A 14568-nucleotide genomic window follows, 5' to 3' on the forward strand; every position below is an offset into this window, starting at 1 on the left:
GCTTTCATTATAGCTTGTTTAGTAAAATACTACAGACAAGATAATTGCACTGTTGCAAATAGCACCCAATCTGAGACAGGCTTTCAGTGTTCACCAGCACATAATTGATATAAGTATTATTTTTTCAAATTAACTCATTGTTTAAACTTTGTTTTTTCTCTTCCCAATGTATTCGCCAACAATATGCCATACAGTTGAATCCGATTTGTACATATTGTAAAAAGTTGTGTACCACACTGTGTGTTTTTACGTAGGATGCCCCTGTACCGAACGTCTAATCGCTTATACTCTTCACTACAATGAAACAAAATACAGGGACTCTTTTGATGAAAGTTGGGACTATGAACTTGTTGGGTACATATTCTTATGGATATGATTATAGCGTGAACAATGCTACATAATGCATGAGACTATTATTCACACACAAAAGAAAATGAATCAAATGAAATGTTTGATATATAATTTTTCCACTGTTTTGGTTGCACATTATTTTTTTGTTTGTTTGTGGGTTTTATGTGATATGGAACTTGTGCTTTATTCCCATACAGGTACTATCTGTGCTTACAGTTGCGGGATGACATTGTATCAGGACGCCTCCCTTGCTCCTTTGTCACATTGGCTTTGTTGGGATCTTACACTGTGCAGTCCGAACTTGGAGACTATGACCCTGATGAGTATGGTAGTGACTATGTCAGTGAATTTCGCTTTGCACCAAACCAGACTAAAGAACTGGAAGATAAAGTAGTTGAGCTGCACAAAAGTTATAGGTGAGATAACCTAAAAATGCAAACATTAACTTCAGATTCCAAACGAAATCGCATTGTATAGTGTTATGTTATAGAACAATTCTATTTAGTTTCCCTCTACGTAGATTGTTCTACAGTATCTCAAAATTATCTCGTTATATCTGATTATTCATAAAAAAAACCTAATTATATTGTTGGAAACTCATTCCTTTGCTAAAACCCATCTAATCCTCTATATAACTTTTGATAACCAAATTACTAATAATATTTCAAAAATGTTAATATTTGTGTTAAACATAGTTACATAGGTTGAAAAAAGACCTAGGTTCATCAAGTTCAACACTTCTCCACCAATTGTACATTTTGTCACTAAATTATCTATAACTTACAATGTTATGTGTATTAAGGAAATCATCCAGGCTATTTTTAAAAGCGGTTATAGTGTGTGCTATTACTACCTCTTGTGGTCAGGCATTCCACAGTCTGACTTCTCTAACTGTAAAGAACCCTTTCCTATCTAGCTACCGGAATAGCCTTGCCTCCACCCACAATGAGTGCCGCCTGGTCCTTAGTATGATCCTTGGAAGGAATAAGTCATGCTCTGGCCCTTTGTACTGGCCACACATATATTAATACATGTAAATGATATCACATATGAATCATCTTTTTTCTAAGCTAAACAAGCCCAACTTTTCCAACTTCTCACCTTTGAACTGACTCTAATTTCTGAAAGTCCTTTTTTCAATGTGGAGTTCAAAACTGGATCGAATATTCTAAATGTGGCCTCACCAGTCATTTATAAAGTGGTAATAATACGTTGGGCTCATGGGATTTTATCTCTGTTTTTATACACCACAAAATCTTGTTTGCTTTTGCGGCTGCTTCTTTGCCTTTTAGATAAAGAACATGATGCATCAAATACATTGTACACCTCGAAGCGTATTCTGTTTAGTCCCAGTTATTTAAGTTATCATATATACTCGAGTATAAGCTAAGATTTTCAGCCCATTTTTTTATGCTGAAAGTGCCCCTCTTGGCTTATATTTGAGTCGTTGTCCTAGGGAGTCGGCTTGGGAGGGGGAGCGGCAGCTGTCAAATCATACTCACCTGCTCCCGGCGCGTCTCTGCATGTCCCTGCTTCATCGGCGCCCGCTGCTCTTCCTGAGTTCAGCGGTCACGTGGTACCGCACATTAAAGTAATGAATATGGACGCGACCCCACTCCCATAGGGGTGGAGTGCATATTCATTACTTTAATGAGCGGTACCAGTGACCGTTGAACATAGGAAGAAGCTGCTGGAGACCATCTGTCAGTGAGAAGCTGCCAGGGACCGCGCCGGGAGCAGGTGAGTATAACGGGGGAGGATGAGCATTCTGATATTCACCTGTCCCTGTTCCACCGCCGGGCTCCGTCTTCCGCGTCCTCTGGCTGTGACTTTCAGGTCAGAGGGCGCGATGACCTGTTTAGTGTACGCCGCCCTCTGCCTGAACAGTTACTGCAGAGGACACGGAAGACTGAGCCCGGCCGTGGACGGGGACAGGTGAATATTGCAAGTGCTGGTGTCTCCGCCTGCTCAGGACAAGAGGTGAGTATGTCATTTATTTTTTTTTTATCGCAGTAGCAGCATATGGGGCAAATGTTTCTATGGAGCATCTTATGGGGCCATAATCAACCTTTATGCAGCATTATATGTGGCATATTTTCAATTGAGCATCTTAAAGGGAAGGTGCCACCAGTAGTGTTGAGCATTCCGATACCGCAAGTATCGGGTATCGGCCGATACTTGCGGTATCGGAATTCCGATACCGAGATCCGATACTTTTGTGGTATCGGGTATCGGTATCGGATACATAGAGATGTGTAAAATAAAGAATCAAAATAAAAAATATTGATATATTTACCTCTCCGGCGGCCCCTGGACTCAGCGCGGGTAACCGGCAGGCTTCGTTGTTCAAAATCAGCGCTTTTAGGACCTGAGAATCACGTCCCGGCTTCTGATTGGTCGCGGGCCGCCCATGTGACCGCCACGCGACCAATCACAAGCCGCGACGTCACCGCAAGCTATTAACGCGCTCATTTTTAAAAATGAGCGCGTTAATGACTTTCAAAGACGTAGCGGCTTGTGATTGGTCGCGGCCACGCAACCAATCACAAGCCGCGACGTCACCGCAAGCTATTAACGCGCTCATTTTTAAAAATGAGCGCATTAATGGCTTTCAAAGATGTAGCGGCTTGTGATTGGTCGCGGCCACGCAACCAATCACAAGCCGCGACGTCACCGCAAGCTATTAACGCGCTCATTTTTAAAAATGAGCGCGTTAATGGCTTTCAAAGATGTAGCGGCTTGTGATTGGTCGCGGCCACGCGACCAATCACAAGCCCCTACGTCTTTGAAAGTCATTAACGCGCTCATTTTTAAAAATGAGCGCGTTAATAGCTTGCGGTGACGTCGCGGCTTGTGATTGGTCGCGTGGCCGCGACCAATCACAAGCCGCTACGTCTTTGAAAGTCATTACCGCGCTCATTTTTAAAAAATGAGCGCGTTAAGGACCTGCGAATGACGTCACGGCTTGTGATTAATCGCGTGGCGGTCACATGGGCGGCCCGCGAAAAATCAGAAGCCGGGACGTGATTCTCAGGTCCTAAAAGCGCTGATTTTGAACAAAGAAGCCTGCCGGTTACCCGCGCTGAGTCCAGGGGCCGCCGGAGAGGTAAATATATCAATATTTTTTATTTTAATTCTTTATTTTACACATCCCTATGGATCCCAGGGTCTGAAGGAGAGTTTCCTCTCCTTCAGACCCTGGGAACCATGAGAATACCTTCCGATACTTGATGTCCCATTGACTTGTATTGGTATCGGATATCGGTATCGGCGATATCCGATATTTTTCGGGTATCGGCCGATACTATCCGATACCGATACTTTCAAGTATCGGACGGTATCGCTCAACACTAGCCACCAGTTTTCTCGTATTTTGTTTTTTTGTGAAATTAAGCTTAAAATAGTAATTAAAATGTATTAATGCAATGTTTGCACTGTTTGCAAACATTTCTATATGAAAAATATTATATATTTTTCTACAAATATACATATTTACCACTAGGGGGAGCATTTTCCGTTTTAGACCTCAAGCAGCTATAGTAAGATTTAGCAGCTCTGCCCCAGGGATATTAGACCACCCAAAAGGGGAGGGAAATGGTGATGTCAGCAGTTACTGCCCCAACAGTAAGAATGAAGAGCAGCATCACAGGGCAGCACCATTTTGTGTGTGACTGCCCTGTGACCTGCTATCACCAGCAGTTACTGCATCAGAGTCAGAGCTTGTTTACAGAGGAGCAGAACACAGTGGGCTCAGCAGCATCTGGACCCAAGAAGAGTGAAGACGTGGTGTGCATGGAGCAGCATTGGGAGCTGTCTGGGAGCTCCAGCTCTGCAGTGAATAGCCAGGCATTATGGAGGGAGGGGAGAGATGCATTGTATGGCTAAGGCCGGGGTCACACTAGACCGCAATACGAACGAGTGCAATGCGATAAAAAAAATCGCATAGCACTCGTCCCAATGTTAATCTATGGGGCAGCTCCCATCATCCGATATTCTCTCGGCCGTATTCAGGATCCGAGTGAAATCGCAGCATGCTGCAATTCTCAGCGTATCTCGGCCGGGAATCGCCAATGAAAGTCTATGGGGGTGAGAAAAAAATCGCACAGCACATGGACCATCAGTGTGACGTGCGAGAAATTCTCAGGCATTGGGCAGGTGACAGGAAAGGCTCGGCCATTATTTGCTCATTTTGCAAGTGTGTGAGAAAATCTCACCATACGGATGCCATACGGATGTCACACGGATGCCAAACGGATCATTGGATGCGAGAAAATCGCGTCCTCGCACTGCACACGGATCACTGTTTTGGTAACATTTGTGCGATTCTCGTCCATCAAAAACGGACCTTTTTTTATACGTTGTGTGTGTCCCTGGCCTAAGAGTGACTGATGGGAGAGAAAGAAACGTGAAGTATGATGAGTGAGACACATATGGAGTGTGATGGGGAGATACACCTTGAGGCTGTGTGCACACGTTCAGGATTTTTCGCATTTTTTTTTGCGTTTGTTCGCTATAAAAATGTGATAAAAACAATTTAAAAATGCATACATATGCATCCCATCATTTATAATGCATTCCGCAATTTTTGTGCATATGTTGCGTTTTTTCTGGGGGAAAAACGCATCGCAGTAAAAAACGCAACATGTTCTGCGCATGTCGTGTCTCCTCCTTTGATGTGGGCTCCGGCGCTGAGCCCACATCAAAGTCACGACATGTCGGCTGTTTTGTACAGCTGACATGTGCGCGCAATAGCGGCAGGTGAAATCGCAATTCACCCGCCGCTATTAACCTGTTAAATGCCGCTGTCAAATGCTGACAGCGGCATTTAACTACCGCTTCCAGCCGCGCGGCCAGAAATGGGCGTATCGTCCACCCCCGTCACATGATATGGGGTTGGCGATGCGTCAGGATGGTAACCATAGAGGTCCTTGAGACCTCTATGGTTACTGATGCCGGCCTGCTGTGAGCGCCACCCTGTGGTCGGCACTCATAGCAAGCCTGTAATTCAGCTACGGAGCAGCAATCTGATGATCGCTGCTATGTAGCAGAGCCGATCGAGTTGTGCCAGCTTCTAGTTTCCCATGGAGGCTATTGAAGCATGGCAAATGTAAAAAAAAATGTTTTTAAAAATATGAAAAAAAAAAAATTAAAGTTTAAATCACCCCCCTTTTGCCCCATCAAAAATAAAACAATAAAGAAATCAAACCTACACATATGTGGCATGTATGTATGGAGTATTTTTTTTTTTTCATTCAACACATTAGCCGGATGATGGGACTATTACTGTCCCATAATTGGCTAATGTGTCAATCACTGTCATTGTAGCAGGCATCGTCCGATGGGACTTGTAGTCCCATCGGACGATGCTTGCATACACGCATAGAGACCCCCCCCACGCTGCACAGAGACCCCCCCCCAGGCCGCACAGAGGCCCCCCCACGCCGCACAGAGACCCCCCCCCCCCACGCCGCACAGAGACCTCCCCACGCCGCACAGAGACCCCCCCACGCCGCACAGAGACCCCCCCATGCCGCACAGAGACCCCCCCACTCCGCACAGAGCCCCCCCACGCCGCAAAGAGACCTCCCCACGCCGCAGAGACCCCCCCACGCCGCAGAGATCCCCCACGCTGCACAGAGACCCCCCCACGCCGCACAGAGACCCCCCCACGCCGCAGAGACCCCCCCACGCCGCACAGAGACCTCCCCACGCCGCACAGAGATCCCCCACGCCGCACAGAGACTCCCCCACGCCGCAGAGACCCCCCACGCCGCACAGAGACCTCCCCACGCCGCAGAGACCCCCCCACGCCACACAGACCTCCCCACGCCGCACAGAGACCCCCCGACGCCGCAGAGACCCCCTCACGCCGCACAGAGACCTCCCCACGCCGCACAGAGATCCCCCGACGCCGCAGAGACCCCCCCAGCCGCACAGAGACCCCCCACGCCGCACAGAGACCCCCCCACACCACACAGAGACCTCCCCACGCTGCACAGAGACCTCCCCACGCTGCACAGAGACCCCCCCCCACGCCGCACAGAGACCCCCCCCCCCCCACGCAGCACAGAGACCCCCCCACGCCGCACAGAGACCCCCCACGCCGCACAGAGAGGGAGAGCGACACAGGGGGAGAGTGCAGTTTACCGGAGATCACTGGGACTCTGTGCAAGTGGGGAGGCGGAGACAGAGCAGAGGGAAGCACACGGCAGAGTGTGAGAGCAGAGGATGTCTGCCCAGAACCTGCAGTGCCTGGAGTACAGAGGAGCAGTGAGGGCTTCTTCTCTCCTGTGATAGAGAGTAAGTGGAGCTCGGCAGATAGCACAGGGCTCTAATAAAATGGCAGCTAGTCACACCTACAGCAGTGAGTTGTGCAGCCCACAGAGGCGTGCCCAGCTCACTGCTAATGCTGCTGCAATGTTACAGATAGGGTCCGAGCCGGTCTATTATCTCCTATGTCCATGGGGTGCCGTAATCTGACACTGATAGTGAAGTACTACTGCTGCAAAACCAAGATGTCAGCCCCCAGTTCCTTCTTTCTACTCATATAACACACGGAATCTGTTTTACATGCATTCAAATCTGGGTTATAACAGCATGTTATGCTACATTACATTGATTAATTAATGATCTACAAACGCGGTACCTTCCCTTTAATGGGGCCATAAACAACCTTTATGAAGCATTATACTGTAGTATATGGGGCAAATGTTTCTATGGAGCATCTTATGGGTCCGTATTCAACCTTTATGCAGCATTATATGGGGCAAATGTTTCTATGGAGCATCTTATGGGGCCATAATCAACCTTTATGCAGCATTATATGTGGCATATTTTCAATTGAGCATCTTAATGGGGCCATAAACAACCTTTATGCAGCATTATAGTATATGGGGCAAATGTTTCTATGGAGCATCTTATGGGGCCGTATTCAACCTTTATGCAGCATTATATGGGGCAAATGTTTCTATGAAGCATCTTATGGGGCCATAATCAACCTTTGTGCAGCATTATATGTGGCATATTTTCAATGGAGCATCTTAATGGGGCCATAAACAACCTTTATGAAGCATTACAGTATATGGGGCAAATGTTTCTATGGAGCATCTTATGTGGCCATATTCAACCTTTATGCAGCATTATATGTGGCAAATGTTTCTATGAAGCATCTTATGGGGCCATAATTCATTTTTGTGCAGCATTATATGGTGCATATACATAGTAACATAGTTAGTAAGGCCGAAAAAAGACATTTGTCCATCCAGTTCAGCCTATATTCCATCATAATAAATCCCCAGATCTACGTCCTTCTACAGAACCTAATAATTGTATGATACAATATTGTTCTGCTCCAGGAAGACATCCAGGCCTCTCTTGAACCCCTCGACTGAGTTCGCCATCACCACCTCCTCAGGCAAGCAATTCCAGATTCTCACTGCCCTAACAGTAAAGAATCCTCTTCTATGTTGGTGGAAAAACCTTCTCTCCTCCAGACGCATATTTTTGTATGAATCATCTTATGGGGCCCATCATAAACTTTATGGGCTCCTGATTCAATATGGATATTCAAAAACAGTTAACCTACTGATGTCTCAATTAATTTTACTTTTATTGGTATCTATTTTTATTTTTGAAATTTACCAGTAGCTGCTGCATTTCCCACCCTAGGCTTATACTCGAGTCATTAAGTTTTCCCAGGTTTTTGTGGCAAAATTAGGGGTCTCGGCTTATACTCGGGTCGGCATATACTCGAGTATATACGGTATTTGTCGGACAGAGACGTGTAAGGACCTTTTACATCTACTATATAATTGTCTATGGGTCACTTCCATCTGTCTGTCTTTCTGTCTGTCACGGATATTCATTGGTCGCGGCCTCTGTCTGTCATGGAAATCCAAGTCGCTGATTGGTCTCGCCAGCTGCCTGTCATTGCTGCCGTGACCAATCAGCGACGGCCACAGTCCGATTAGTCCCTCCCTACTGCCCTGCAGTCAGTGCCCGGCGCCCGCTCCATACTCCCCGCAGTCAGTGCCCGTTCTATACTCCCCTCCAGTCACAGCTCACACAGGGTTAATGCCAGCGGTAACGGACCGCGTTATGCCGCGGGTAACTCACTCCGTTACCGCCGCTATTAACCCTGTGTGACCAACTTTTTACTATTGATGATGCATATGCAGCATCAACAGTAAAAAGATCTAATGTTCCAAATAATAATAATTTTAAAAAAAATGTTATTCTCACCCTCCGACGTGCGTGGTGTCCTTGGCAGTGCAAGCGGCAGGCTCCGGTGCCAAGGATGCTATGCGAGAAGGACCTTCCATGACATCACGGTCATGTGACCGCGACGTCATCACAGGTCCTGCGCTCATGCCAACCCTGGGACCAGAAGCTGCCGCGTGCACCGCACACAGGCGACAGGACTACAAAGGGCTCTCAGATGGTGAGTATATGCATTTTTTTTTATTTTTTAACCTGTTACATACGTGGCTGGGCAATATACTACATAGCTGGGCAATATACTACGTGACTGGCCAATATACTACGTGACTAGGCAGTATACTACGTGTCTGTGCTGTATACTACGTGGCTCTGTGCTGTATACTACGTGGCTGGGCAATATACTACGTCACTGGGCAATATACTACGTGACTGGGCAATATACTACGTGACTGGGCGATATACTACGTGATTGGGCGATATACTACGTGGCTGGGCGATATACTACGTGGCTGGGCGATATACTACGTGGCTGGGCGATATACTACGTGGCTGGGCGATCTACTACGTAGCTGGGCAATATACTACGTAGCTGGGCAATATACTACGTAGCTGGGCAATATACTACGTAGCTGGGCAATATACTATGTGACTGGGCAATATACTACGTGGCTGGGCAATATACTACGTGGCTGGGCAATATACTACGTGGCTGGGCTATATACAACGTGACTGGGCAGTATACTACGTGTATGTGCTGTGTACTACGTGGCTCTGTGCTGTATACTATGTCGCTGTGCAATATACTACGTGGCTGGGCAATATACTATGTGGCTGGGCTATATACTACGTGACGGCAGTATACTACGTGTATGTGCTGTGTACTACGTGGCTCTGTGCTGTATACTATGTCGCTGTGCAATATACTACGTGGCTGGGCAATATACTATGTGGCTGGGCTATATACTACGTGACGGCAGTATACTACGTGTCTGCTGTGTACTACGTGGCTCTGTGCTGTATACTATGTAGCTGGGCAATATACTATGTAGCTGGGCAATATACTATGTAGCTGGGCAATATACTACATGGCTGGGCAATATACTACGTGGCTGGGCAATATACTACGTAGCTGGACAATATACTACGTAGCTGGGCAATATACTATGTGGCTGGGCAATATACTATGTGGCTGGGCAATATACTATGTGGCTGGGCAATATACTACGTCACTGGGCATTATACTACGTCACTGGGCAATATACTACGTGTCTGGGCAATATACGACGTGGCTGGGCAATATACTACGTAGCTGGGCAATATACTATGTGGCTGGGCAATATACTATGTCACTGGGCAATATACTACGTCACTGGGCAATATACTACTTAGTTGGGCACTATACTACGTGGCTGGGCAATATACTACGTGGCTGGGCATTATACTACGTGGTTGGGCAATATACTACGTGGCTAGGCAATATACTACGTGGGCTTTGCAATATACTACGTGGACATGCATATTCTAGAATACCCGATGCGTTAGAATCGGGCCACCATCTAGTATGTGATAATTGTCCAAAAATAGTTTGACATTGCTGAAGTTGCCAATCATTGTTCATTGTAAACATATGCAGCAGTCAACATAACAGTGGTAATCCCATTGTTTGTCATTGATCAAATCTTTTATGATGACGGAAAATGTATTTGCTGGCTGTGCATCTCCTGATGCAAATCGGCGTTTGCTAGTCATTAGCAATGTAAAGCTAAAGCTAAACATTCAATCTCGCCAGTGAATCTCACCAGATTGAAAAAACATCAATATTGCACACTATTAGTGTGTGACTTGTTAAAAATTTGCTGTATCGGCGCTTGTTTCAGCAATACATCTTCCTGTATAAAAAGACTCTTTGTTTAGATGCTGGTTATTGTAGTAAACTTTCTGTGTTAATAGTAATATCCCCTCCTGTGTCTATGTAGCCAATATGTCAGTCTTACATTATTTTTCATTACCGGGATACTATCTTCTTATGGCCATGGTCTAAAAAGTGTTGAATTTTCAGAGGCTCCAATATTAAATGACTTGCTGGCATTTTTTCTAATCTGTTTTTTCTATTGCTTTTCTCTCATTAAAAACCCCTTTGTTAGACTCAGTATCCTAAGATGACTGTTTTGTCATTATTTCTTGAAAATATAATTTAAAAACATCCCACATCATTCATTCTGAGTCTGATTATTTAGATAATTCTAAAATTAGATCCTTTTTTTTCTGTTCAAAAGATTGAACCAAGGAGGGTTGATACTTGGTCCAGCGCAGGTGAATAGATGAGCCAGACTGTATGCTGCTAACGTAGTGGAGAGTATTAACCCCTTAACATCCGCCGATATGCTTTTTAACGGCAGCAGTTGAGATTACTTATTAGTCAGCGCCGCTTTTTAATTGCGCTGAGAAATAAGTCTGTAACGCCCCCAGCGTCTGAAAATCACCGGGGTAGCTGAGGTTTGGGTCGTTTTTTTATTGTCCCCGATCTTGTGATTGCAGTTATTCACTGAATAACCGCAATCGCAAAAAAAGTCTGATTTTCATTTAATTTCTCTCCTCTGAAATGATCTAGCATACCAGGGAAGAGAGAAATGTGTCCCCTGCAACCCCCCATTCCTATTATCTACGCCTTCCTCGGACCCTCCTGCTCCATCCCCTGGCCCTCCGCATCATCTTCCTGGAAGACAATGGCGGGCGCATGGCCAGTGCGCCCCCTAGATCTGCAGACTGGTACACTGCAACAATAGGAGATTTTTCTTTTCCTATTTGTTCATTTTGATCACTGTGATAGACGCTCCCTATCTGCTTTGCTGAAAGATGGCCATGGGGTCATGCTGGTACGGTGGCCTGTAAGCTCCTGCTGAGGGCAGTAACTGATATGCCTCCTCCTTGTGTGCTAATGCCCTGCAATGCAAAAGTGATTAGGACAAGGAAAGTTGATGTCCCAGCTTGGGACAAGGTAAGGAAAAATAAAAAAAATATTGTAAAAATATTTTTAAAAAATTACAAAATAAAGAACAAAAAAATTTCAATAACGACCTGACCTATAAAACTGTTCTAGTTAACCCCTTCAGTGAACTCCGTAAAAAAAATAATAAAACGTGGCAAAAAACAATGCTTTTTTGTAATACCGCTGAACTAAAGTGGAATAAAACGCAACCAAAATCGAATGTAAATATTATCGCTGAAAACGTCATCTTGTCCCACAAGAAAACAAGCTCCATCAGCGGAAAAATAAAAAGGATGGGGTCAGTCTCCCCATCCTAGCCAGTGGCATCAACAGCAGCGGCAGCACCAGCCACGACAGGAGAAGCAGCGGACAGAAAAGGATTCTTCCCATAGATGCAGCGGCAGCAGCCACTCGGGCTCTCAACACAGTAAGGGCTTCAGCGTGATCGCCAGTGGAAAAGAGAATCCATCTTTGGGAATGCTTTCCCCCCTCCGATCCGGTATCCTTCTTTCTGTTGAAATGGTAAGTGAACTTCGTGAAAGTCCACTTTGTAATTAGGGCCTGTTCCCCTTGTCTAATAGGGGAAGAAATGTACCACCAAGACCAAGCATAAGATTTGTGCGCTCTGTGCAGAGGATCTACCCGCCACTTGGGGTAAGAGGCTTTGTGGCTCTTGTATTGAACAAACAATTTGTTAAGAATTCCCGATCTTTGCTTCAGACCTCAGATCTTTAAAGGGAACCTGTCACCCAGTTTTTTCAGATTGAGATGAAAATACTGTTAAATAGGGCCTGCGCTGTGCGTTACAATAGTGTATGTAGTGTACCCTGATTCCCCACCTATGCTGCGAAATACATTACCAAAGTCGCCGTTTTCGCCTGTCGATCAGGCTGGTCAGGTCAGGTGGGCATGGTGACATCGCTCTTTTCTTCCCCAGCTTTCCGTTGGTGGCGTAGTGGTGTGCGCATGTCCGTGCCGAATCCAGTGCGCGCACGTGAAGAAACAGCGCGCGATCTGCGCTATTACCCCTGTCATCGGTGGGGGCGGCCATCTTCCTGGGGCCGCGCGTGTGCAGATGGAGTACTCTGCTGCACGGGGCTTCAGGAAAATGGCCACGGGATGCCGCGTGTGCGCAGATGGAGATCGCGGCAGCCATTTTCCTGAAGCCGAGATGCAAACTCGGCTTTGGGAAAATGGCCGCCGCGATCTCCATCTGCGCACGCGCGGCATCCCGCGGCCATATTCCTGAAGCCCCGTGCAGCAGAGCACTCCATCTGCGCACGCGCGGCCCCAGGAAGATGGCCGCCCCCACCGATGACAGGGGTAATAGCGCAGATCGCGCGCTGTTTCTTCACGTGCGCGCAGTGGATTCGGCACGGACATGCGCACACCACTACGCCACCTATGGAAAGCTGGGGAAGAAAAGAGCGATGTCACCACGCCCACCTGACCTGACCAGCCTGATTGAGAGGCGAAAACGGCGACTTTGGTAATGTATTTCGCAGCATAGGTGGGGAATCAGGGTACACTACATGCACTATTGTAACGCACAGCGCAGGCCCTATTTAACAGTATTTTTATCTCAATCTGAAAAAACGGGGTGACCGGTTCCCTTTAATCAAAAATCAAGTGGAGGACACCCTTAAATCCCTACAGAGATCAGGAAATAAACAGCAGAAAACTAGACATGAATCCCCTGAATCTGGGACCAGTAGTGCAGGGCGTGTAAGCGAATCGGATTCTACTAATTCATCCTCTTCTTCCTCGTTATCTTCTTCTGAAGATGGTCGGTGCTGTTTCCCAATAGGGGAAACGAATTACCGAATTAAAGTAATTAGAACCACCATGGGCCTTGTGGACCCCCGGCTTAAGAAAACTGTTCAAGACATAATGTTTCGTGAGTTTGAGCAAAAAACTAGGAGGTCGTTTCCAATGAACGAGAAAGATCAGGCATTAATTAAAAAGAATGGAAAAAAACAGAAAAAAGGGCCTTCTCACCCACAAAAGGAAATACCCCTTTGAAGACCCTGTGTATTTGTTTTGGGAGAAAGCACCAAGATTAGATGTGGCTATCGCCAAAGCCTCCAGAACATTTGCCCTACCTATCGAGGATATGGGGGCGTTAAAAGACCCCATGGATAAGAAGTCGGATTCATTCTTAAAGGGCTCCTGGGAGGCCGCTGGGGGAGGACTAAAGCCAGCTATTGCCGCCTCTTGTACGTAGAGAGAAGAAGTAAGTGATTCATGTTTAATAAGCCCAGCACCACCAGAAAACAATCCCAATGAGGGTGTTCCCCGGGTAGGGGGGAGGTTATCTTTCTTTCTCCCGGCCTGGGAAGAAATATCCAGCAGCACATGGATTCTGAACATAGTAAAGTTAGGACTATAACTAAGGTTCCTTTACCCCCCTCCCCCATCCCTCATAGTGACCCCCCAAAGACCTTCAAAATAAGAACAGCTGGCCCTACAACAGGAAATTCTGGGCCTAGTGGAAAATAACGTTCTTCAGGAAGTCGCCCGTCAAGAGGCAAAGGTTTTTACTCCCCTCTTTTCTTGAGGAGGAAACAGGATGGGACATTCAGGACGATTGTAAACCTAAGAAAACTGAACAATTGTTTGCAAGTAGAGTCCTTCAAAATGGAGACAATAAAGTCTGCAGTAAAAATGCTGTTTCCTTCCTGTTTTATGACTGTTAGCCCTAAAGGACGCGCACTATCACGTCCCCATTCACATGATTATCGCACCCGCTGGCTGCAATATTGGATTGCCTTGTGCAGGCATGTACTACGGAGGACAGAGAATGAACTTCAATCCAATATTGCAGCCAGCATGCAGCCAGTGGGTAAGGAAAGGGTGAATCAAACACCCGAAAACCCCGCCCCTATGGCTGAAGATTATTCCCTCTAAATTCAGGTGACAGTCCCTTTAATAAGTCTGAAGACTCTGAACAAATTCCTGAAGGTTCAGTGCTTTAGAAGGTTCAGGTTGTTTCCTGGCAGTCCTGGATT

At 46.3% G+C, this 14568-nt stretch overlaps 1 protein-coding gene across 45 annotated transcripts in view; it reads left to right on the plus strand.

Moving 5' to 3' along the window:
• The window catches only part of EPB41L3 (erythrocyte membrane protein band 4.1 like 3), a 474479-nt gene that overhangs the window by 353177 nt on the left and 106734 nt on the right, over positions 1–14568 (plus strand). For all 45 annotated transcript variants that reach the window (XM_069731098.1, XM_069731103.1, XM_069731129.1 and 42 more), the window contains exon 7: positions 549–767. In XM_069731098.1, the coding sequence (XP_069587199.1) occupies positions 549–767 (219 nt within the window). The remainder of the gene's footprint in view (positions 1–548; positions 768–14568) is intronic.

The sequence above is a fragment of the Ranitomeya imitator genome, chromosome 6 (genome assembly GCF_032444005.1).
Source record: "Ranitomeya imitator isolate aRanImi1 chromosome 6, aRanImi1.pri, whole genome shotgun sequence".
NCBI classification, from domain to species: domain Eukaryota; kingdom Metazoa; phylum Chordata; class Amphibia; order Anura; family Dendrobatidae; genus Ranitomeya; species Ranitomeya imitator.